Below are 25,888 nucleotides of genomic sequence, written 5' to 3' on the forward strand. Positions count from 1 at the left end.
TTCTCAATTAGACCAAAGTCTGTCATTTACATTTACATTTAAGTCATTTAGCAGACGCTCTTATCCAGAGCGACTTACAAATTGGTGCATTCACCTATAATATCCAGTAGAACAAACACTTTACAATAGTGCATCTAAATCCTTTACGGGGGGGGGGGGGTTAGAAGGATTACTTTATCCTATCCCAGGTATTACTTAAAGAGGTGGGGTTTCAGGTGTCTCCGGAAGGTGGTGATTGACTCCGCTGTCCTGGCATCGTGAGGGAGATTGTTCCACCATTGGGGTGCCAGAGCGGCGAACAGTTTTGACTGGGCTGAGCGGGAACTGTGCTTCCTCAGAGGTAGGGAGGCGAGCAGGCCAGAGGTGGATGAACGCAGTGCCCTTCTTTGGGTGTAGGGCCTGATCAGAGCCTGAAGGTACGGAGGTGCCGTTCCCCTCACAGCTCCGTAGGCAAGCACCATGGACTTGTAGCGGATGCGAGCTTCAACTGGAAGCCAGTGGAGAGAGCGGAGGAGCGGGGTGATGTGAGAGAACTTGGGAAGGTTGAACACCAGACGGGCTGCGGCGTTCTGGATGAGTTGTAGGGGTTTGATGGCACAGGCAGGGAGCCCAGCCAACAGCGAGTTGCAGTAATCCAGACGGGAGATGACAAGTGCCTGGATTAGGACCTGCGCCGCTTCCTGTGTGAGGCAGGGTCCTCACCTTAAGGTGGACGGAGGAGTTTACTTCTCTCCTCGATTGCCTCTCCCGGCCTAGGATACACAAATGTATTCTCCCGGCGGCTAACGAAGTGTTTTAATATCCGGAGGTGAGGATTGACGCAAAACCCCATATTCTCAATAGAAGTGATTGTTGAGTTGACCCAGCTGCAAGACTTGTGCAGTAGTAGTGCCACATGCTGGGGAACATTAACTGTGACTGTCTGCAAGTTGAAGTAAACTTGAGACCAAACTTGGGGAGAAATTGAGCTAACAATACTACTTACTCATGAACTATAATATCTGTAGATATTGTAAAGTCAGACAATTATAATCTAGTTTGTAGAGTAGAGAGAACCTGTATTTTCTACCTATGAAATATGAAACATCATATAGATACTTATCACAGGAGGTTGATGGCACCTTAATTGGGGAGGATGGGCTCGTGGTAATGACTGGAGCGGAGTTGATGGAATGGTATCCAAACAATCAAACATGGTTTCCATGTGTTTAATGCCATTCCATTTACTCTGTTCCAGCCATTATTATGAGCCGTCCTCTCCTCCATTGCTACATATACGTTAAAGGTTGGAAAAAATCAAGAGAATTTGTCAAGCAGTTAAATTGCTATCCACAATCAAGAATGCCTCCATGTTCTTTCTTTATATACAGCACATAGTACCTACATGTGGAGTGACTGATCCCCATTAAAACTAGCAGACTTGCAGTTCAATGCCAGGGAAATGCACCTATGGCAAAATACCAACTTGTGGAATGAATCTGATCGACAACATTTTGGCCCGAGACATGAACTCACACACACTTGCGCAAACAATGTAACTAACCCTCAATAATATAGCCATACAATCATTGCATCAGTCCATATATTTTTCTCACACACCACACACACACACACAAACAAACACATTGCACTCATTACTGGCGGAGGTATCAATCAAATCATCTCTCGCTGAATTGTCATTGTTATACTCTAACATAGCCCTGTACACGTTAAGTCATGTTTTCCCTCTACAGAACGTAGACTAAAGCCGCAGCTGAAAGATGGTGTCCAGTATAAAGTCTTCCACAAACGTGGAAATGCTCAAATTGATTGACAAACTCATTTAGGAACACACAAACTGAAACTGTCTCTTCCAGATTCACATTATAGTCATAGGTTGAAAAAGTATCCGAAGGGCGAAGAAAACATCCACAGTGTGTGTGTGTGTGTGTGTACTTCCATTCAGTAGCAGGTGAGACGGTTAGAGAAACTGCATTGACTATCCATGTCCAATAGAGGTCGCTGTTGGTCCAGGTGTGGAGTGTAACAGGCAAAGCGTGCCCTCAGGTTTCTCCTGTTTCTTCCCGTCATCAAAGTTTGATAAATATCTGACAGACAGGGACAAACATGAGCATTAACCAAACCTTAGCCGCTGTAATCCTACACAGAAACACACTCTCTCTAATGCCCCCCATAATCAGTCAAGATAATTAACACAATGCTTGGCATATATTGCTGTTTTCTCTTTCTGTAATACACATGATTTCCAGTGTTCTATTTGTAACACTCATTTGTGCAGGGCTTGATGGTCACCACACTTGTAACTGAATGTTAGGGATTGTTCTCATATCGTTTGATCGTGATTGACACCAGAGCTACTGAAGGTACCAAGACACACTTATGGTTATTGTAAATAAGTTCAGAGTTCCCTCTGAGTTAAGAGAGGGAACTCTGTAGGAATGTGAATTAGGGCTCTGTTCAATACAAATGTAAAGGTAATTTCCTATTGAGCTGACATTTGCACCGTTTACCATGAATGCAGTCTTCCCTAACGCGGGAATGTTGCCTTTAAATTTCAATCACACCATTATTGCTGAACTTCTGCGATACGGACTAAAGAGAGCCCTTGTCATTCTCGTGAAACAAATCCACTTCCTCTTTCAGGACACAGCACCTACAAGCTGTTTGGACACACCTTTAAATCTAGAGAATCATTGACTAACTAATAAAACACTAAATTCCTGTCACTTCCTCATTCGCGCACACAGCTCACCTCACTGAGCAGAACCCACACGTCAGAGTCGCTGTGTACCAGCAGACGTAAAGCAGAGATGGGCTGCATCTGTGCGTCTATCTGTCCCTCAGCCATCCCATCCACAAAGGAACCTACAAACAAGACAAACATTCAATAACATATTAGTAACCTGAATGTAGCATTATTCTGAAAACCCCTGGCAGAATATACAGTTTATTATAACAGTAATCGACTCTATAACCAGTCATGTACAAAACATCCCACAGTGGGATATAACCTTTTAACAATTGGAGTTTCATATGAGACTATTGTCTATGAGGAAGTCTGTTGGTTATGTATGAATGGATTGGACTCTGACATCAATGGAAGGCTAAGGTGTGTCCGATCCTTTGTTCTCCTCTGCTGTGTTGGTACTGTAATTTCTCTCTCTCTCTCTCTCTCTCTCTCTCTCTCTCTCTCTCTCTCTCTCTCTCTCTCTCTTTCTCTCTCCCCTTCTCACTGGTTTCCACTAGTTACCACAGACACAAAATTGTCTATATCATAAAAAATCATATTTTTGGTCTTAATTTAAGGGTAGGGTTAGGCATATGGTTAGCGGTGTGGTTAAGTTTAAATCACATTTTAAGAAGATACATTGAAGATATATGTGGGGTTTATGACTTTGTGGCAACTATTGACGACCCTTCTCACTTACAGCAGTGATCCTCTATACGGCTAGCACGCTAGCTTCGCCCTCATGTCGGTGTTAGCAAGCAGGTTAGGTAGTGCTTGGTATCAACAGCCAATCCAGTAGGGGCTGGAAACTATATAGTGAGCTTTGATTAGTCAACAGCAACGCAACATCGCGGAGTACGCAACAAAAGTTCCACTTTCCTCAACTTTGGTCCCCACCTTGTTCACGCTCCCTCGCCCATGTTTGCGTCATCCAACGGTCCCCGCCCACTTCGCTTCCCTTCATTGAAAACGAATGGGACTCCGTTGTTTCATCGCCCCCCCAACGTGCTAGATGGATTTCTGCCATTAAGGGGAACATTGACTTTGCATTTCAATCCCGCTTTAAAAGCTCAATGCGGATTGAATAGGGCCCTTGTACCATATCAGTACTATACAACTTCAGTTTTTACAGGAAAAGGCGGAGTTGGGACATCAGGACACAGTAGCTTGTTTAAACATACCCTGGACACAAAATAGTACCAAGCAAGTGAAAGTTATTTTGATTGAGTGCATTTCGCAAGTGGCAAGTTTGCATCAACTTCACTAAAACCACTGCAAAGGTTTTCGCCTGCAAACTTTGGTTTCGAATCGCGTTGTTTTGGTATGTCTAAGTAGTGATATGTTGGGAGAGTTGTCTTTCTGAAGAGGATGTTATTATTCATTTTTTCTCCCTTTTTGAAGTCACCAAGAGAATCCGTCATTAATCCCAGTCCTATTGCTGTTGCCGTCCTAGGTCTAGTATTTCCAAGACTACTTCTCGCTCTCGGTCTCCTTGTAACTCTATATCTGTCTCCCTTAGCTTTCCCTCCTTCTGGCTCTTCAACAATTGGGTCTTATATCAGGTGTGTACCAGCTAATTAATATAGAGTCGATGTCCACAACCCCGTGTAAATGTAACTACCGGTAGTATAATAATAAAAAATCCCTGTCATAATCCATCTGTTTAAACTGACAATCGGTCTTCTCACAAACGAATGTGACTCCAACATCAAAAGGTGAGACTCATGAATACATACAGTGCCTTTAGAAAGTTTTCAGACCCCTTGACTTTTTCCACATTTTGTTACATTACAGCCTTATTCTAAAATTGATTAAATAAATAAAAATACAAATCCTTGTCAATCTACACACAATACCCCATCATGACAAAGCAAAAACAGGTTTTTAGAAATGTTTGCAAATGTATTAAAAATGCATAAGTATTCAGACCCTTTGCTACGAGACTCGAAATTGAGCTCAGGTGCATCCTGTTTCCATTGATCATCCTTGAGATGTTTCTTCAACTTGATTGGAGTCCACCTGTGGTAAATTCAATTGTTTGGACCTGATTTGGAAAGGCACACACGTGTCTATGTAAGGTCCCACAGTTGACAGTGCATGTCAGAGCAAAAACCAAGCCATGAGGTTGAAGGAATTGTGCGTGACAGGATTGTGTCGGGGGACAGATCTGGAGAACGCTACCAAAACAATTCTGCAGCATTGAAGGTCTTCAAGAACACAGTGGCCTCCATCATTCATAAATGGAAGAAGTTTGGAACCACCAAGACTCTTCCTAGAGCTGGCCCGCCAGCCAAACTGAGCAATCGGGGGAGAAGGGCCTCGGTCAGGGAGGTGACCAAGAACCCGATGGTCACTCTGACAGAGCTCTAGAGTTCCTCTGTGGAGATGGGAGAACCACCATCTCTGCAGCACTCCACCATTCAGGCCTTTATGGTAGAGTGGCCAGACGGAAGCCACTCCTCAGTAAAAGCCACATGACAGCCCGCTTGGAGTTTGCCAAAAGGCATCTAAAGGACTGAGAAACAAGATTCTCTGGTTTGATGAAACCAAGATTGAACTCTTTGGCCTGAATGCCAAGCGTCACGTATGGAGGAAACCTGGCACCATTTTTGTCATTATAGGGTATTGTGTGTAGCTTGATGAGGGGGGAAAAAACTATTTAATACATTTTAGAATAAGGCTGTGACGTAACAAGTCAAGGGGTCTGAAAACTCACTGTATATGGTCAGTGTTTTACTCTATGACCCCCACAAGCTTCACAGGCTTCGTCTGAAGTCAGTATCGCCAATGTGTCAGCTTCTGTCTGTAGCGTCCTAAAAGGTTGGCCTACAAACTAATATGACCTCGCCATCGAAATCTGAGACTCTCACAAACATGTACATGTCAGTTGTTTTGCTCTACGACGCCCACAAGCCTCACAAGACGGAAGGTAACCCGGTAGCAGTTTTAAAAAAGTGAATAATAGTACATATGGAAGTACTCTAGTGCCCAAAAAAAGGGGTTAAATATGGGTCAATTTCGGGGGGGATAATATCCTGGGCTTTCTCAGATCTCTTAGATATAGGCCAGACACTTCAATATAGGCCAGACACTTATATATATATTACACACTACCATTAAAGTTTGGGGTCCCTTAGAAATGTCCTTGTTTTTTAAAGAAAAGCAAAAAAATTTTCCATTAAAATAACAGCAAATTGATAAAAATACAGTGTCGACATTGTTAATGTTGTAAATGACTATTGTAGCTGGAAACAGCTGAAACATCACTCCTGTGTTCCAATGGCACATTGTGTTAGCTAATCCAAGTTTATAATTTTAAAAGGCTAATTGATCATTAGAAAACCTTTTTGCAATTATGTTAGCACAGCTGAAAACTGTTGTTCTGATAAAAGAAGCAATAAAACTGGCCTTCTTTAGACTAGTTGAGTATCTGGAGCATCAGCATTTCTGGGTTCCATTACAGGCTCAAAATGACCAGAAACAAAGTACTCGTCAGTCTATTCTTGTTCTGAGAAATGAAGGCTATTCCATGCGAGAAATTGCCAAGAAACTGAAGATCTTGTAAAACGCTGTGTACTACTCCCTTCACAGAACAGCGCAAACTGGCTCGAACCAGAATAGAAAGTGGGAGGCCCCGGTGCACAACTGAGCAAGAGGACAAGTACATTAGAGTGTCTAGTTTGAGAAACAGACGCCTTACCAGTCCTCAACTGGCAGCAAAGAAAAAGCCATATCTCTGGCCAGTGTCTGTTCTTTTGCCCATCTTAATCTTTTCTTTTTAACGGCCAGTCTGAGATATGTTTTTTTTCTTTGCTATTCTGCCTAGAAGGCCAGATTTTGATCTTGAATATAGTTTATTAGAGGTATGAGTAGCACTATCTTGAATTGCCATAGTAATGACTGATGCCAATGCGTCATTGGCAGGGTTGAGCAAATTGTGAGTTTTGCCTTGGGGACTGAAAGTGAATGCTGCCAACAGGAGTTGCCTTGCCTCCACTGGACCTGAAAGGTTCCTCACAACTTTGACAGCTAAGGTAAGAAACTGTATACAATTTGTTTTGATGTTGGTAATTATAATATTTACATTTTAGAGTATTTATTCCGATTGATAAGATGAGTCTCTGTGAAATTAACTTTTGATAACAAGCCGAGTAGACAGTCAGCTAGCTGCCTAGCCTACATCATTTATCACTTCCCTTGTTTTGTCTTTTTAATGTTTTCTTTGATAGCTGTACATAAAATGCTCATATGGACAATTTGAATTACATTTGTCATTAGGCATTATTCAGAGTTAAATGAACTGGCTAGTGATTTGATATATAGCTAGCCAGCCAGAGAGGTCTGCTGCAGGATTGCTATTTTACCAGTAAAATGTAGCTAGCTAGATAGTGTCATATGATTCCAAAAAATAGTAGCTAAGCCTGCTGGCTGTTGAATACAGTAAGTCATGTAGCCTAAGCCTGAAGCCTAACCCTAAATGAAAATAGCTACAGTTGAAGTCGGAAGTTTACATACACCTTAGCCAAATACATTTAAACTCAGTTTTTCAAGTTTCCTGACATTTAATCCTAGTAAAAATTCCCTGTCTTAGGTCAGTTTGGATCACCACTTCATTTAAAGAATGTGAAATGTCAGAATAATAGTAGAGAGAATGATTTATTTCAGCTTTTATTTCTTTCATCACATTCCCAGTGGGTCAGAAGTTTACATACACTCAATTAGTATTTGGTAGCATTGCCTTTAAATTGTTTAACTTGGGTCAAACGTTTCGGGTAGCCTTCCACAAGCTTCCCACAATAAGTTGGGTGAATTTTGGCCCATTCCTCCTGACAGAGCTGGTGTCACTGAGTCAGGTTTGTGGGCCTCCTTGCTCGCAAGCGCTTTTTCAGTTCTGCCCACAAATTTCTATAGGATTGAGGTCAGGGCTTTGTGATGGCCACTCCAATACCTTGACTTTGTTGTCCTTAAGCCATTTTGCCACAACTTTGGAAGAATGCTTGGGGTCAATGTCCATTTGGAAGACCCATTTGCGACCAAGTTTTAACTTCCTGACTGATGTCTTGAGATGTTGCTTCAATATATCCACATAATTTTCATTCCTCGTGATGTCATCTATTTTGTGAAGTGCACCAGTCCCTCCTGCAGCAAAGCACCCCCACAACATGATGCTGCCACCCCCGTGCTTCATGGTTGGGATGGTGTTCTTCAGCTTGCAAGCCTCCCCCTTTTTCCTCCAAACATAACAATGGTCATTATGGCCAAACAGTTCTATTTCTGTTTCATCAGACCAGAGGACATTTCGACCAAAAGTATGATCTTTGTCCCCATGTGCATTTGCAAACCGTAGTCTGGCTTTTTTATGGCGGTTTTGGAGCAGTGGCTTCCTCCTTGCTGAGTGGCCTTTAAGGTTATGTCGATATAAGACTCGTTTGACTGCGGATATAGATACGTATGTACCTATTTCCTCCATCATCTTCACAAGGTGCTTTGCTGTTGTTCTGGGGTTGATTTGCACTTTTCGCCTCAAAGTACATTCATCTCTAGGAGACAGAACGCATCTCCTTCCTGAGCGGTATGACGGCTGCGTGGTCCCATGGTGTTTATATTTGCGTACTATTGTTTGTACAGATGAACTAGGTACCTTCAGGCGTTTGGACATTTTTGTGACTTTGCTACTTACAGGCCTACATTAGCATATTATTTCAGTTATGGACTATCAAATATGAAAAGGTTACCTTTTTTTGAATGTATTATTGTTATGTACTATTAGCGCTATGTACCTCTCTCATTCTTTCTCCTCACCTGCCATCCCCTCTTCTACCTATTCCTTACCTCTCCCTCGTCTCTCTCGCTCTCTCCATAAATCTTATTATTTCAGTTATGGACTAAGTGAACTTCAATCTACTGGAAGACTACTCTATAATATGCTTTAATATTATCATATTTATTTTATTCCAGTTGAATTTGGAAAACAATATCCCTGAGATTGTTGTATAATTTTTTGGTTATGATAGCAATGCAACTTGCACTTTATTTTCAGGTTTGAATGAGACAATGTATTCCCCTAACCATATTCTTTTAATAAAGGTGTTTTATTGATAATATATTACTTGTGTATGTCTTTCCTTATCATATGTAAGAATAAATGCCATTTGTAATATGTTTCGGTGAATATATGTGTTTAATATGCTATCCAGATAAGTGTCTGATCACGGAAGATCCATAGAAATCTAGAAAAATACCACTGTTCACTAAAACAGCTGTATCTCATTCACAGTAAAAGGTATTACTATTCCAATTTTCAACCCTTACAAATAAGGCTCAATATGCTCTAAATCTTTCTCGTTCTTCATTAGGAAGATGTGTAAATGACAGATGTTTCTTGATTGATGTGGTGCTATTGTATATCATATCATTTGAAAGGGCTGTTTCTCAGCTTTCAAAATTTGTATCATGTTTTTGACACCAGCAAAGTATGTTCATTAATGTACACAGAGGTTTTGGTCTCAGTAAATTCAGGGCTTCAAAGACTCAACTATCGATGATGCAATAATGCCAATATAGCGATTTACAGTTACAATTAGCTGGATTTCTAAAGCCTAGTGTTTCCATTCTCCTTTGAGGTGATTTATGATTCAGCAAAGCTTTAGTCATTCCTTATCTCTCTATTTGCACCTCAATCACAGAAGGCATTATGAGGGTCAAAGGTACAGTTATACAGACAACCAACCCCCACCACATAGACACTACCAGGGTAGAGTCCGATACCTATTCTAGTTATTGTATTTCTATGATTCCGAATAATCCAGACACAGAACAACACCTTGATGGAGGTGTGCCTGCTCGTCTTACCCTGACAAGTGTTTGTGTCTATAAGGCCAGAGATAACAGAGAAATCACTAGCAATAAAAGGAGATCAGAGTTTTTCCCGACCACATCACCTGACCAGGAATAAGAATATTAAAAGTCATGTACCAATCACTATGAAGCCTCCGTAAGATCCTTCGTATTGAGGAGACTGGCCACCCACCAGTCTGTCTCTCACCGAGCTCTGGAGAGGAAAAACACATGTTAAACTGTGTTACAATGGACCTATGTCTTCACTATCTCAGATCGCATTCAGCAGACCTGTATAACGCAAAATCTATGTCCATATTCATTGCACTATGACGATGGTTCTGCTCCACAGAACTATACAAATAGAGCTATATTTGAATAGTTCTACGAAACACAACCATAAGATAACTGAAGTTCTATGGAGTACAGTCATTCAAATGAGTATAATTTAAAATAGCCACACAACCACGATATGATCAGAAGTCTATGGAACACTTTCGCTATAACACTAGAACTAGAATGGGAATGTTTAAGATACATAAAGTTCATATTCATTTAAGAGTAATTAACACAATGCTTAGCATATTTATATGATTTCCCATCTGCAATACACACGATTTCCAGTGTTCTATTTGTGAGACTCACAAGTCACCAGACTAGTTACTAGATGTCGGGGATTGTGCTCATATCGTTTGATAGTGATTGACGTCAGAGCTACTGAAGGTACCAAGACACACTGACGATTATATTGATGACATTATGAACACTGTGTGATTCTTTCATTTTTGGCTTTGTATAAGACTGTAGCGGAGTACGGACAGGAGTGAAAGTATCATATTTTGTGTTGATTTATCTCAAACACACACACACACACACACACACACACACACACACACACACACACACACACACACACACACACACACACACACAGGCAATCAGCGTGTTAGCAAATAGCATGTGGTGGTTGGTGTTTCCTGTCATCTTGTTTCTTAGTCCCCAGGACCTGACACCTGAGAGTCACATCAGTGTCTTAGACCAGCTCCATGACACTGCAGTCACCAGAGATCTCACTCACTCACTCACTCACTCACTCACTCACTCACTCCTTCACTCACTCTGCAGTTAGTATGACTTCCATGGCACTCACATCACTAGGGAGCACCTCCACGGTGGTGTTATAAAACTTGTCTCCGTTGATCTCAATGTTTCCACTGCGAAACAGGTACCTTGAGAGACAAGATTGGATCATAGGAGTCATTACCTACTGTAGAATTGCAACAGTTGGGCTGACTGGTCAAAATAGAATATACCTCTGTCATATATCCCTCTCATGCCATAAATGACCATGATCAACAAGTGTCAACTCACTCAATACCTACCATGTATTTGCTCATAACTCGTAATTGCCTTTAACTCCATTCTAGTTGCTTTGAGACGTTCCCTGTGTGTCTAATCACAGTGTGGTATTAAATCAAATAACATTTTATTGATCGCATACACATATTTAGCAGATGTTATTGCGGGTGTAGCAAACTGCTTGCATCAGGGCATGGCAAACAGGACCTATTGGAGTCCATTGTGAGAGGGAGTGTGACAAGTGGAAGACAAAGTCCTGTTCCACAACCTTTATACAGGCAAGCACACAGAGGGAACTGGAGTCAGCGTCGGGAAGGCCATTTATTAAATGTGACCTGTGGTTGAAGTTCAAATAAAAGTGTGTGTGTGTGTGTGTGTGTGTGTGTGTGTGTGTGTGTGTGTGTGTGTGTGTGTGTGTGTGTGTGTGTGTGTGTGTGTGTGTGTGTGTGTGTGTGTGTGTGTGTGTGTGTGAGATGAAACAGCTAGCTTACTAGTCTTTAGTTCATTTGAATTTGTTCTGCTGCAGACAGTTGAACTACACGTGCCCCTATCCTGTCCCTGACCGTGAGAAGACACATGCTAGCAACTCCAAAGTCATTTATCGTATTCATTTCCAACGCAGTTTGTTACATTTAAAGCTACAATAGAGAAACAAGTCTGAAAATAAAAAGTTATTAATGAAAGAAAATACAACCAATCTTTAAGGGTTCTTTTTTCACAAGAGTACAAAGGGCTACCGATATCTGTTCACGTGCCTGGTGTTCACGTTCACGTGCCTGGTGTTCACGTTCACGTGCCTGGTGTTCACGTTCACGTGCCTGGTGTTCACGTTCACGTGCCTGGTGTTCACGTTCACGTGCCTGGTGTTCACGTTCACGTGCCTGGTGTAGGCTACTGTGTGGGTGTGTGTGTGTGTCCACTAACCCGGTGACAGTGCGTGGCTGCGGGAAGCTGAGCAGGATGAAGTCTTCAGCGGTAGGGGTCAGGCCCCAGAAGAAGTCCTGGCCCTCATAGGCCCTCTCCAGAGTGTGCTGCTGGTAGTGCTTCAGACTACTGCTCAGCTCTGCAGGAGGGTTACTGTGGGCAGCAAACAGTGGCACCTTCCCAAAGTCCTTATCCTGCTCAAACACAATGGAGAGAGAGACATTTTAATTAGAACTGCCACTAACTGAGTTTATCTTGCACAAACACACCAGAGAGATAATCTTACTTTCAGTTTCTGTACTTTCCCAGGCAGAGAGGAGTGAAGGCCTACATGTTGAAACAGAGAGGGTTTATATCTCAGCTTTAGCAGGCCCTTCTGCAGGTTGCAGTCTTTCTGGACAGGACAAAACAAGATGAAAAGCCCATCAACTCTCCATCAAATAAAGGAATTGTTCACTCACAAACTCAGGTTTGTCAGACGCGTGGACTCTACATTAGATCATCGTTTGCATTTCATTCTCTTGAACAGAATACTTTATTTTGCTGAGCACAACTCACCTCATCTTTTTCTGGGTTGCAAGCCTTCACCCACAGAATGTGGTCCAACAGCCAATCAATGGGCTTGTCTTTGTGGAACATCAGAAAGAACTCTGCTATCATTGGTAGATCACGGGCTCGGAACATCTTGCCTGATGCAGACACAAGCACACACACAAACCCACACACAAACCCACAAATTAAAATAAAATGACTTTATGACAAGGAAGAAGAGTCATGAGTATATTGTACATACCAGTGGAGGCTGATGAGGGGAGGATGGCTCATAATAATTGCTGGAATGGAGTAAATGGAATGGTATCAAACATATGGTTTCCAGTGACTCCATTCCAGCCATTATTATGAGCCATCCTCCCCCCAGCAGCCTCCACTGGTACATATCCACACCTGTGAGTGAGTTTTCTCAGTAAATAACCTCATGAACTGAAGGTAATAAATAAATTGCATGTGTTCACCTGCTTTTGTTTCCACAGTTGTCCTACAGTAGAAACAAGTGTTTATCTAAAAGCGATCAACTACAACCTCCTTTTCCAGACACACACACACACACACACACACACACACACACACACACACACACACACACACACACACAGACACACACACACACACAGACACACACACACACACACAGACTCACCAATGAAGCCGAGCTGAGAGAACTCCAGGAACATCCAGTCATCCGAGGCCAGTGATCTGACGTATGTTTTCATGGCCTGAGAGTAACCAGGCTTAGCCACAATGTCATCTTCCAACTGCAAACACATATTCTTTCAATGAGGATGTGTTCATAAAAATATGATTTCAATTCACTTTCTAAATTCACATTTAAATGGAACAACTCACATACAGTTACACAGACAGACTGACTGACCAATCAGAGAAGTTGAACTCTGACCCCCACCTGTACATAATAGGTTCCCTTCTCATGTGCGTAGAGCATCAGGTAGCTGTAGTCCAAGTTCTGCTTGGTGCGCCATCTGAAAACAACCACAATACAAACCACTTACTTCAGGTATACATGATGTGTTAGACTTTTTTATTTTCATGATTTTAAGACCACACATCTGTATGTGCATGCGTCCGTTTCTCACTTGACTCTATCCTTGGAGTCTCCAAAGGTTTCCCTGAGTCTGCGGAAGTTGGGGTAGAAGTACTGAGAAGGGGACACTACCTCCAACAGGCCTGAGTGCACATCCTGAGGAAAACTACAGCCACACACAACAGGCAAACACAGGTAAACTACAAAACACATTGAAGAAACAGACTAACAACAAACAAAAAAACAGCCAAAACAGTCCAACTAAAATCCCAAACAACCAAAACGTCTCACTTATGCGTTATGAGTTCTGCTACGGTGTTGACGTATTCTGCATCCATCTGAAATAAAGAGACAGAGAGAAGGGGAAATCCAGTGAAAGTGTAAACATGAGGTCATATTACTAAGAGGGGTGTGTTCGTTTACAATAGAATCAGTATAGATGAAACATGAGAGCTACAATATACTGAAGGTGTCTTGTGTCTTGACTCCTGTGTGTGCTCATACCCTCAGACACACAACCACTACACAACCACTACACAAAGTTACCATCAATTGGGCAAACCTTTGAGTTGGAAAGCAAATATGCTAAGCAGTTGCAGGGTAGTTGTTACGCGAGTGATCACAGTTGAACATTAGGAGCTGAAACGGCTTTAGGTCTTGAAATCAAGAACAGGAAATTCCCGTTACGTGCGCGTCAGTTTCTGTAGTTTAAGTCTAGTGTTAAAGCATACACACCTCAGGTTCTGAAAGGCACGGTCACACATTCAATAGGTTTAGCAGGTCTTTTGATGGAATCTAATCACTTTCTTTTTCTCATCCTAATCCCTCCATTTTCTGCTTTAATAATAATAGGTCGGTTTGACCCTAGGGAGAGACCTGGCCAAAGTCTGGGGCCCCAACCTCAAGCCACATTTATTTCATTTTTATTTTAATTCAACCTTTATTTAACTAGGCAAGTCAGTTAAGAACACATTCTTATTTACAATGATGGCGTTCATCGGCCAAACCCTAACCTGGATGATGCTGGGCCATTTGTGAACCGCCTTATGGGACTCCCAATCACGGCCGGTTGTGATACAGCCTGGAATCGAACCAGGGTCTGTAGTGACGCTTCTAGCACCGAATTGCAGTGCCTTAGACCGCTGCGCCACTCGGGAGCACACATTACCCATCTACAAAGTCACTGCCTCTTATGCTTAACATCTAGAAAGACACTTCTAAATGACCTCATGGGGCCCCAATCGTTATTGACTTTAAGTGAGGTTTGATTGGAAAAGACTATCACGTGTGTCCATGTGCCTTTATCATGGTATGTGAGCAAGTTACCTCTGCAACAAAGACGATGATGACGGTGTCTTCTCGTTCAGAAGGTGAAAGGTCATAGAGGAGGGAGTTCAGGGTGCTAACCAAGTAGCTCTGCTTCTGACGCTTCACTGTAGGGATCCCCAATACCAGGGACACTGACGCACACGCACACACACAGGGAGGGAAGGAAGGAAATAACACAGTAAATAGCCTTATCTGCTGCATATTTCAAATTTCCAGAGCTATTGATAACACAGGTGACGTTCTGGTGAAGGAGGAATAAAGTCCACACAGATCAGGGAGGGTGAAGTGGGTGGATAGAGGTTACAGGGTGAAATCCACACCAGGTTGTGTAGCCTCTCACTTTAAAACACAACCCCTCCTGTTTGTCAAAGAGGACATGTTAACGCAGACACATCTTTACATGTAATACATTTCTACACACACACACACAGGGATTAAGACAGAAGGATGTGTCTTTCACCTCCAGTCCGGCCCTGTCCCAGGACGATGTTAGGATTCAGACTGTCTGCGTGGTCCCGTAGGTGGGGCAGGTAGAGGTAGGCATTGGTCAGTCTGGAGGAAAGCAGACCGAGTCTTCTCTTTATCAGTCCTTCTACACTCCACACCACCAGAAACCAAACACACAATGAACGGTCAGACATAAAAAACACTTCATCCTTTTTTATTACAGCAGTACTTTAACAGAGTGCGGAGAGAGGTCATTTGATTAGTGTTGTTGGCAATGTTTAAAAGGCTTATCTTGGCTTCATAAAAGTAAACAAACTTGGGAGGAGAGAGAGATGCAAATAAGGAAAGAGAAAGAAAGAAAGAAAGAAAGAAAGAAAGAAAGAAAGAAAGAAAGAAAGAAAGAAAGAAAGAAAGAAAGAAAGAAAGAAAGAAAGAAAGAAAGAAAGAAAGAAAGAAAGAAAGAAAGAAAGAAAGCCACCTATGATCTAAATGTATACTGATGATAACTTGGCTCTGTCACCTCACCTGTGATATTAGTGGAGGAGTTGTTGTTCGGTGTGGTGAGGTTCCTCAGGCTGGTCAGCAGACTGCTGAGCTCCCTGTACACCAGCTCCCCCCTGGACTCTGCAGCCAGCAGACGGTCATACAGCTGGATCATCTTAGGGTCGTAGGGGGGTTCACCCTTGTCTACACACACACACACGGACCCACACATACAGTTGCATGACAGAAAGAGTCGGGAGGAGAGATAGAAACATTTAGAGAGTGGATAACAGTTACAAGTCTATGTTTAATGCATGGATTTGAAAAAACTTCCGTGACATCACATTTTCTGAAGTATTGAGTAGTTGGGTGCAGGATAACAAAAGGTATAGCTCAGCAAACTGCATGTACAGTAGAATAACCACACACACAAACACACACACGCTTACTCCTCCCCCCAAAATTAATTAAGATAATCCACCCATAGTCCCATTCCACTTCTGGGATTTCCATGACAACCCCATTCATACTACATAGTTCCTCAAAGGACACTCCTGGTGTTTTCGTTGCCGGGTTAAACGCCTAAAGCAGGAAAGGGGCAAGTGGAATGGTGTGTACATTTCCCAGAAAACAAGGAATTCACACTTTAGTAGTCTTTAGGTCATTGAAGTATTACATCATGTAAAACTGGTACCATGGTATAAAGAACAACAGCAAAGGCCATTTATCGTACTTTTTGGAGAAATGTCCTCTGGTCTGATGAAACAAAAATAGAACTGTTGGCCATAATGACCATCGTTATGTTTTGGAGGAAAAAGGGGGATGCTTGCAAGCCGAAGAACAACATCCCAACCATGAAGCACGGGGGTGGCAGCATCATGTTGTGGGTGTGCTTTGTTGCAGGAGGGACTGGTGTACTTCACAAAATAGATGGTATCACGAGGAAGGAAAATTATGTGGATATTTTGAAGCAACATCTCAAGACATCAGTCAGGAAGTTAAAACTTGGTCGCAAATGGGTCTTCCAAATGGACAATTACCCCAAGCATACTTCCAAAGTTGTGGTAAAATGGCTTAAGGACAAAAAAGTCAAGGTATTGGAGTGGCCATCACAAAGCCCTGACCTCAACCTATAGAACATTTGTGGACAGAACTGAAAAAGCGTGTGCGAGCAAGGAGGCCTACACACCTGACTCAGTTACACCAGTTCTGTCAGGAGGAATGGGCCAAAATGTACTCAACTTATTGTGGGAACTTGTGGAAGGCTACCCGAAACGTTTGACACAAGTTAAACAATTTAAAGGCAATGCTACCAAATACTTATTGAGTGTATGTAAACTTCTGACCCACTGGGAATGTGATGAAAGAAATAAAAGCTGAAATAAATAATTCTCTCTACTATTATTCTGACATTTCACATTCTTAAAATGAAGTGGTGATCCAAACTGGCCTAAGACAGGGAATTTTTACTAGGATTAAATGTCAGGAATTGTGAAAAATTGAGTTTAAATGTTTAAATGTAAAGGTGTATTTAAACTTCCAACTTCAACTGTAGGTATACAATTCAGCATATCAATCAATATATCAAATATACTGAACAAAAATATAAACGCAACATGTAAAGTGTTGGTTCCATGTTTCATGAGCTGATATAAAAGATCCCAGAAATGTTCCATATGCACAAAAAGCTTATTTCTCTCAAATGCTGTGCACAGATTTGTTTACATTCCTGTTAATGAGCATTTATCCCTTGCCAAGATAATCCACCCGCCTGTCAGGTGTGGCATATCAAGAAGCTGATTAAACAGCATGATCATTACACAGGTGCACCTTGTGCTGGGGACAATAAAAGACCACTCTAAAATATGCAGTGTTGTCACACAACACAATGCCACATATGTGACACATTTTGAGGGAGCATGCAATTGGCATGCTGACTGCAGGAATGTCCGTCCACCAGAGATGTTGCCAGAGAATGTAATGTTAATTTCTCTACCATGTTGTTTTAGAGAGTTTGGCAGTACATCCAATTGGCCTCACAACGGAAGACCACGTGTAACCACACCAGCCCAGGACCTCTACATCTGGCTTCTTCACCTGTGGGATCGTCTGAGCTCTGCTACCCTGACAGCTGATGAAGCAGGAGTACTTCTGTTTGTAATAAAGCCCTTTTTGGGGGGAAAAACATTCTGATTGGCTGGGCCTGGCTCCTCAGTGGGTGGGCCTATGCACTCCCAGGCCCACCCATGGCTGCGCCCCTGCCCAGTCATGTTAAATCCATAGATTAGAGCCTAATGAATTTATTTCAATTGACTGATTTCCTTATATGAACTGTAACTCAGTAAAATCGTTGAAACTGTTGCATGTTTCGTTTATATTTTTGTTCAGTATATTTATCTTTAAATATTACCATTCGAAAACAATAGAAAACTGATACAACAGTTCTGCACAAGCGTTTCACCTTTTGAAAGTTTGTAGCCTAATTTAAAGTTTGTAGCCTAATAACTAGTGTTACACGTGCGACATTTTACCATTTCCATTATAAGCGGTGAACCAGGTTAGAGAGAGAAAAACAGAAGCCAGAAGACATCCAAATTTGACATGGGTGAGCCTCATCTCATCTCTGAAACTGTCAATAGAAATATTCCGTCTGATTTTTTGGGGTGTCTATGACGAAAACAGCGCTGCCGTTGCGTTCAAATGAACCCACAGGTGATAATCCACTCAGGTTATTCTCGCGTTTGCTCCTGTCATGACACTGCAAGCTATGCAGCCCCAGGTTAGTCGTCAGAAAGTCCGTGCCTAGACAGTGTGCACTGATGAAAGCCTGAAAGTCACTCCCTTATCTCTTCGTATAGTTTGACATATAACGACAACCCCTGGCTAGCCTACTAACTCAGGACGTGTGACATTTTCTTGGAAAGGTGATGACACTGCACCTTCTTTCAGTTGTGTTCTCAACCCCATCTGCTGGGCATATTTGGAACTGCCGGATTTTTATTCCAGAGTGGTTCGTTTTTCTACAGAAGTCCTATCGAAAATAACCAACACTTTGAAATGTCAATAGAGGGATTGGTTGTTTAGCAACAAAACTGACGCAACTATGGGGCAAAACAGACAGGGTTGGCTTAGGCTGTTGACAATATGTAAACTATATTTTGTCTCCAAATGTTTATTGAAAACAGAAATACATTTGCACAATGAGCACTTGCTGTCTCTCAAATACATTGTTACAGCCAGCTCTAACCAGCTAGCGAGCATCTTCTTGGACATCTTCAACCTGTCCATGTACCAGGCTGTAGTCCCCACCTGCTTCAAGGAGACTACCATCATCCCAGTGCCCAAGAAAAACAAGGTGATGTGCCCAAATGGCTACTGCCCATCACACTCACCCCGGTCATCATTAAGTGCTTCCAGACGCTGGTCATTGCCCAAATCAAGGCCAGCATGCCAGACAAACTCCAATTTTCCACCGCTCCAGCAGATCCACAGAAGATGCCATTTCCATCGCTATTCACAAAGCCATAACACATCTGGACAAGAGAAACACCTATGTGAGCATGCTGTTCATTGACTATAGTTCAGCATTCAACGCTATTGTTCCTTCCAAGCTCAGAGCCCTGGGTCTGGACACCAGCCTCTGCAACTGGATCCTGGACGTCCAGACGGGCCGACCACAGGCTTTGAGGATTGGCAACAACACCTCCTCCACACTGACTCTTAACACAGAGGCCCCCATGGGTGTATTCTCAGCCCTCTGCTGTACTCCCTGTTCACCCATGACCATGTGGCTTTGCACGACACTAACTCCATCATCAAGTTTGTGGATGACACCCGGGTTGTAAGCCTGATAACCAACAACGACGAGTCAGCCAATAGGGAGGAGGAAAGTGAACTGGCATTGTGGTGCCAAGACAGCTACCAAGATCTAAGTGACGGCCAGTGTCCTGGCTAGTCTAGCAGTGATGCTACAGCCTCTGGAACCCATGTCTACAGTGTTAGCATACTGTAGATATGAATCTCTCCTACTGCCCTTTGACACAACCTCTATCTTTCCCCTTGCATCCTCTCTCAGTATGCATTCAATCAAATCAGAAAATATCAATTCCCACTCCTTAAAAAAAGTATAGGCCTGAAACCCACCGTATTGAACTTGTCGGCAGGGAGTGGTTTGACCAGTTTACCACAGTCCTCCTCAGTCGGTGGCTCAGTCGTCGGTGCCGCGGTTACCCTGCTCACTGGCAGCAGAGCCAGGAGAGCCACTCCGTAGTAGTACTCAACACACATGGTGGAAACTGGAACCTTATCGGAGCCACAGAACCACTCTCTAATTTAGCTACAGCCTGTGGTTTGACTTTGTCCTGAGTGTGTCCCAGGGTTTTCCATTGCACCCTAGTTCTTATTTAGTGCACTACTTTTGACCAAGACCCTCTGATCAAAAGTAGTGCACTTACATTGCCTTCGGAAAGTATTCACATGCCTTGACTTTTTCCACATTTTGTTAGTGTCACGTCCTGACCAGTAAAGGGGTCTTTTGTCATTATACTTGGTCAGGGTGTGGCAGGGGGTGTTTGTTTTGTGTTTTGTGTTTTTTTGTCTAGGGGATTTTGGTTCTAGTTTTCATTTTCTATGTTCTGTTTTCCAGGTTTGGCCGAGTCTGGTTTCCAATCAGAGGCAGGTGTCTTTCGTTGTCTCTGATTGGAAGCCATACTTAGGCAGCCTGTTTTCCTTTGGGTTTTGTGGGTGGTTGTTTTTCGTATAGTGCTTGTGTCCTTACGGAACTGTTGTTTGGCGTTCGTTTATATTTTGTTTAAGTGTTCTCTTATAATAAATAAAGAAGATGAGAATGATACCCGCTGCGCCTTGGTCTAGCTTTTACGACGCACCTGACAGTTAGGTTACAGCCTTTTTCTAAAATTGATTAAATAGATTTTTTTTCTCACCAATCAACACACAATACCCCATAATGGCAAGCAAAAACAGAGACTTGTCCCAAAGCCACTCCTGCGTTGTCTTGGCTGTGTGCTTAGGGTCGTTGTCCTTTTGGATGGTAAACCTTCACCCCAGTTTGAGGTCCTGAACGCTCTGGAGCAGGTTTTCATCAAGGATCTCTCTGTACTTTGCTCAATTCACCTTTGCCTCGATCCTAACTAGTCTCTCAGTCCCTGCCTCTGAAAAACATTCCCACAGCATGATGCTGCCACCACCATGCTTCACCGTAGGGATGGTGCCAGGTTTTTCTCAAGGTCTGAGAGTCTTTTGGTGCCTTTTTGGCAAACTCCAAGCGGGCTGTCATGTGCCTTTTACTGAGGAGTGGCTTCCGTCTGGTCACTCTACCATAAAGGTCTGATTGGTGGAGTGCTGCAGAGATGGTTGTCCTTCTGGAAGTTTCTCCCATCTCCACAGAGGAACTGTATAGAGCTCTGTCAGAGTGACCATCGGGTTCTCGGTCACCTCCCTGATCAAGGCCCTTCTCCCCCGATTGCTGAGTTTGGGCTGCCAGCCAGCTCTAGGAAGAGTCAAGGTGGTTCCAAACTTCTTCCATTTAAGAATGATGGAGGCCACTGTGTTCTTGGGGACCTTCAAATGCTGCAGATATTTTTTGGTACCCTTCCCCAGATCTGTGCCTCCTGTCTCTACGGACAATTCCTTTGACTTCATGTCTTGGTTTTTGTTCTGACATGCACTGTCAACTGTGGGACCTTATGTAGAAAGGTGTGTGCCTTTCCAAATCATGTCCAATCAATTTAATTTACCACAGGTGGACTCCAAGTTGTAGAAACATCTCAAGGAGGATCAATGGAAACAGGATGCACATGAGCTCAATTTCGAGTCTCATAGCAAAGGGTCTGAATATTTATGTAAATAAGGTATTTCTGTTTTTTTTATTTTAATAAATGTGCAAACATTTCTAAGAACTTGTTTTTACTTTGTCATTGTGGGATGGATTTTTTTTTATTTAATCCATTTTAGAATAAGGCTGTAACGTAACAAAATATGGAAAAAGGTACAGCCAAGGACACACTTCAACAGTCAGTCATAATTTACAAACAAAGCATTTGTGTTTAGTGAGTCTGCCAGATCAGAGGCAGTGGACCAGGGATGTTCTCTTGATAATTGCGTGAATTAGACCATTTTCTTGTCCTGCTAAGCATTTACAATGTAACGAGTACTTTTGGGTGTCAGGGCAAATGTAAGGAGTACAAAGTACATTATTTTCTTTAAGAATGTAGTGGAGTAAAAGTAAAAGTAGTAAACAATATAAATAGTAAAGTACAGATACCCCAAAAAACTACTTAAGTAGTACTTTAAAGTAGTTTTACTTAAATACTTTACACCACCGGTAATAGGAAATAGGTACCATTGCCATTTCAGGAAGTCCTGGGTCTGAGGCTACAACCATAGGAACTGAACTCACAAGGACAGTGTTCTTGAAGCTCTAGGATTAAATAAACATGAAATATCTCAATCATCATCAAAGCTACTTTGCTGTGTGTTTGGTTTTGGTTGTATGTCATAGTACAAGAGGAGGCTGGTTTATAGGTGCTATAGCAGGGTGGGCTCATTGTAATGGCTGGAATAGAATAAATAGAACATAATCAAACATGTGGTTTCCATATGTTTGATGTATTTGATGTGTTCCATTTATTCCATTCCAGCCATTACAATGAGCCCGTCCTCCTATAGCTCCTGCCACCAGCCTCCTCGGATGCACATACATTTAACTTTGGACTTGGTCTTAATGTAAATCCAATATTCTTGTGAACAACCTACTGTTTGTCTGTCCTCTCCGTCTGTCTGTCCTCTCTGTCTGTCAGTCAGTCACTTCCTTATCTCTTCATAACATAGGGTGACATATGACGACAACCCCTGGCTAGTCTACAACTCAGGACGTGTGACATTTTCCTGATTTTTAGTTTACAAATACTTTGCTACAATGACAGACTTAGCTACCCGTATTGTTCCTTTCTGTTAGCATGTGCACTTAGTAAGTACACCATCATGCTTTCGGGATACCTGTCTTTTCAGATTCCACAATGAATATTTAGTTGTGGACACTACATGATCGCAGTCCCTCTCTTGCTCTTGGTCCTCCTCATCTTGGTAAGTCACCTTGATTTTTGACCTGTGTGTTTTATAATTTCTTTCTGAAAATATTTAGCATACTAGATGACAGTAGCTAAAGCAAGGGGCTATAGCAGCACACAAGTAGACCACAAATGCATGCTGGGGCGGGCATGCCCTGAGCTCATGAAGTGAGCGCTACTGGAGCGAAATTGGAGCTGGCGAGAAGGCCAGCTCGCTCCACGCTCCAGTCAAATTGGACACGCTCCTCTGCTCACCTACTCTGCTGTGTTTTGAAACCCACCTAATGGGCATTTTTGGAACTGCGTGTTTTTTTTATTCCAGTGTGGTTCCTTTTTCAACACAATTGATGTGATATTTAATATAGCGAGGTACTACAGACAAAAACATAGAAATGTCAATAGGTTATGAATGAAAGCTGGTAAGAAACACAGGCTTAATACAAACAGGCTGATTCTCTGCTAGATCTTGTGTCAAATGAGTGACAGGCAGTTATACCAATGTTTGAGGCAGAGTGAGTGAGACACAATCCATAACAGCGCAGATTTCACCATTAATAGTAAAAAAAAAAACGAGCAAAATATTTCAGTCAGTTTTATTTCTCTCCTAACAATATCTCCTGTGAACATGATTATATCTCCAGTTTTCCATATTCCAGCTCTTAGTTTTATTTAGTCTCACTCTTCTTTGTCTCGGGGCAAAACTCTGCAGAGAGAAGACATTGAAGGAAAGAAAGATTTAGATTTGGATCACAATGTCAATGTTGCGACGTTATTTCATCTGTAGACATTGTACCTGCAACGCCATCATAGATGAACTGTGCAGGCTGTGGGAACTTGAGGCACTCGGCTTGTTTTCTGATTGGCTCCAGCTCTGATTCGTGCAGTTTGCCAGTCTTTCCTGGAAAAGGGAAAATAAAATGGCTTTTTAAACACAGCAATCGGGTAAATTCGGACAAAGGTAGACACCCACAAACACCCCACTCCCACTTTACCCACACAACCACCTACTCAAAAGTACAAACACACACACACACACACACACACACACACACACACACACACACACACACACACACACACACACACACACACACACACACACACACACACACACACACACACACCTACCAAAGATATAGAAAGATCGGACCATTCGGATGGGCACTCCTGCTACTGTAATGGTGTTACTGAAGTGCATGACGAGACAGTCAGGGCAGGCTTGCAGGAAGTGTGCCTTGGAAATTCCATTATCCTCTATATGTAAAAAAAATAAAAAAAAATAAAAAAAAGTCACTCTCAGCATTATTTCTATTTGATCATCTTCTATTAGCATAGGATGAATTGAAGCAGCCAGTTCACGTCTGGTCTGGGATAGCTACATATTTAGCTACAGTACAGTATTTCAGCTCTCACACACCACTAACACTCGAAAGGGAAAAGTACGGATTTGACTTACTTAACCGCTGTATGGTGTTCTCTACAATGGACATATTCATTATGGAGTAATTAACACAGGTGTCGTCACTGGAAGATAAGAGGATATGTCCTATTAGATTCAGAGATTGCCTCATATCTCATAACTGTCGGTGGTCCAGATGTGTTCATCAAACCTATGACAACGCAGTAGAGTAAGGAGCCACTCACATCATGTTTCCCTGTTTGAAAAGCACACTCTTGTCGCTTGATGTTGCTCGTAGTTCCACCTTGGAGCTTTTTCCCATTTTCAGTTTTTCGGCATAACCTTCATCATCTGAAAACGCCTCGATGAGAATCCATTCACCAAAGACCTGTAGGGAAATACATTACACTGGCATTCACTTTTTCAGTTGAGAACTTGCTACATAGACATCGCATATTATAAGCCTGATATAAACACATAAAGGCTCATAGATGTTTATAATAACTAATACAGCATCATACCTGCCAGCTTTAAGTAAAGTGACTATAAACAATGTGCAAGATCAAAGTGATGGCAAGAGTCATGGGTAGTCTAGTGTGAGTGCTGCAGCTTCTGGCATCCATGTCTACAGTGTCAGCATAGATATGAATCTCTCCTACTGCCCTTTGACACAACCTCTATCTTTCCCCTTGCATCCTCTCTCAGTATGCGTTCAATCAAATCAGAAAATATCAATTCCCACTCCTTAAAAAAAGTATAGGCCTGAAACCCACCGTATTGAACTTGTCGGCAGGGAGTGGTTTGACCAGTTTACCACAGTCCTCCTCAGTCGGTGGCTCAGTCGTCGGTGCCGCGGTCACCCTGCTCACTGCCAGCAGAGCCAGGAGAGCCACTCCGTAGTAGTACTCAACACACATGGTGGAAACTGGAATCTTATCGGAGCCACAGAACCACTCTCTAATATAGCTACAGCCTGTGGTTTGACTTTGTCCTGAGTGGGTCCCAGGGTGATCCGGTTTGCGTCCGAAATTCCCTATATAGAGCACTACCTTTGACCAGGGTAGTGCCGTTAAAGGGGAATAACGGCACATTTCTAAACCGTGTCTATGTTCCTAAACCCCTCTGACTTGTTCTTGGACTGTCTGTCAAAGTGCGCACCTCTTACGCAGGGAGAGCGAGCTACAGTATGTCACAGGGTTACGAGGTCCCCCACATATAGAATTGTGTGGAATAATGCAAATGTATGAAAGATATAAACATTGACACAGCAAAAACACCCCATTGTGAGACATAGCTAACACATTTTATGTGATACATTTGGTCGCGGTTTCACAGTTTTACCTTTTCTGAGATCTCTGCTTGTAGAGGAAACATCAGCCAGCTCATGCAACAACACACACGAGGAGGCTCCTCATAAACACAACACACCGGCAGGTTTCAAACTAGTCTACCTCAGACTTTAGCGCATCACCCAACACAACACACAACTTTCACTATTGTCAGACGCATCATCAGACAGGGGCGGAAATCCCGGAGGGGACGAGGGGGACACGACCCCCCCATCCTGGGAAAAATATGATTTGTCCCCCCCAATATATCACTGAAACATAACTATGTAATTTAAATAATATTAATAATTTTTTAAGTTTCAAAAGATTGCAACCCCCCCACCCTTTGCCTCACAATGGTTTGAT

The 25,888-nt window shown here is 42.5% G+C and overlaps 2 protein-coding genes across 3 annotated transcripts; both read right to left on the reverse strand.

Moving 5' to 3' along the window:
* Positions 1–1,317: 1,317 nt before the first annotated feature.
* Positions 1,318–18,601, reverse strand: LOC115205224 (alpha-1,3-mannosyl-glycoprotein 4-beta-N-acetylglucosaminyltransferase B). 2 transcript variants are annotated; one of them, XM_029770979.1, is made up of 15 exons: positions 18,239–18,599; positions 15,750–15,911; positions 15,238–15,369; positions 14,775–14,908; positions 13,740–13,786; positions 13,501–13,614; positions 13,311–13,386; positions 13,047–13,161; positions 12,407–12,537; positions 12,135–12,242; positions 11,849–12,042; positions 10,716–10,794; positions 9,704–9,779; positions 2,753–2,865; positions 1,318–2,087 (listed from the first exon to the last, which is right to left on the reverse strand). In XM_029770979.1, the coding sequence occupies exons 1-15, from the start codon at positions 18,321–18,323 to the stop codon at positions 2,070–2,072; spliced, it is 1,584 nt and encodes a 527-aa protein (XP_029626839.1). In that variant the 5' UTR covers positions 18,324–18,599; the 3' UTR covers positions 1,318–2,069. The 2 variants fall into 2 exon arrangements, with proteins under 2 accessions (XP_029626839.1, XP_029626840.1); XM_029770980.1 differs by lacking the exons at positions 1,318–2,087; positions 2,753–2,865 and having other exon boundaries at positions 10,684–10,794; positions 18,239–18,601.
* Positions 18,602–23,372: 4,771 nt separating this feature from the next.
* On the reverse strand, positions 23,373–25,193 carry LOC115205230 (saxitoxin and tetrodotoxin-binding protein 1). The gene is made up of 6 exons (XM_029770994.1): positions 24,968–25,193; positions 24,440–24,582; positions 24,252–24,319; positions 23,924–24,049; positions 23,589–23,693; positions 23,373–23,498 (listed from the first exon to the last, which is right to left on the reverse strand). The coding sequence occupies exons 1-6, from the start codon at positions 25,109–25,111 to the stop codon at positions 23,461–23,463; spliced, it is 624 nt and encodes a 207-aa protein (XP_029626854.1). The 5' UTR covers positions 25,112–25,193; the 3' UTR covers positions 23,373–23,460.
* Between the last annotated feature and the right edge of the window lie 695 nt (positions 25,194–25,888).

The sequence above is a fragment of the Salmo trutta genome, chromosome 13 (assembly GCF_901001165.1).
Source record: "Salmo trutta chromosome 13, fSalTru1.1, whole genome shotgun sequence".
NCBI lineage: Eukaryota > Metazoa > Chordata > Actinopteri > Salmoniformes > Salmonidae > Salmo > Salmo trutta.

Coding starts and splice junctions, on each gene's coding strand:
- LOC115205224 (XM_029770979.1), bottom strand. CDS start 18,323: ATGAGGCTCACCCATGTCAAATTTGGATGTCTTCTGGCTTCTGTTTTT. Junction 15,912..18,238: donor CACCGCTTATAATGGAAATG/GTAAAATGTCGC, acceptor GTGTGTGTGTAG/ACAAGGGTGAACCCCCCTAC. Junction 12,538..13,046: donor CTCTCAGCTCGGCTTCATTG/GTGAGTCTGTGT, acceptor TGTCTGCATCAG/GCAAGATGTTCCGAGCCCGT.
- LOC115205230 (XM_029770994.1), bottom strand. CDS start 25,111: ATGTGTGTTGAGTACTACTACGGAGTGGCTCTCCTGGCTCTGCTGGCA. Junction 24,583..24,967: donor CTGCCGACAAGTTCAATACG/GTGGGTTTCAGG, acceptor ATTTCCCTACAG/GTCTTTGGTGAATGGATTCT. Junction 23,499..23,588: donor CATCTATGATGGCGTTGCAG/GTACAATGTCTA, acceptor TTCTCTCTGCAG/AGTTTTGCCCCGAGACAAAG.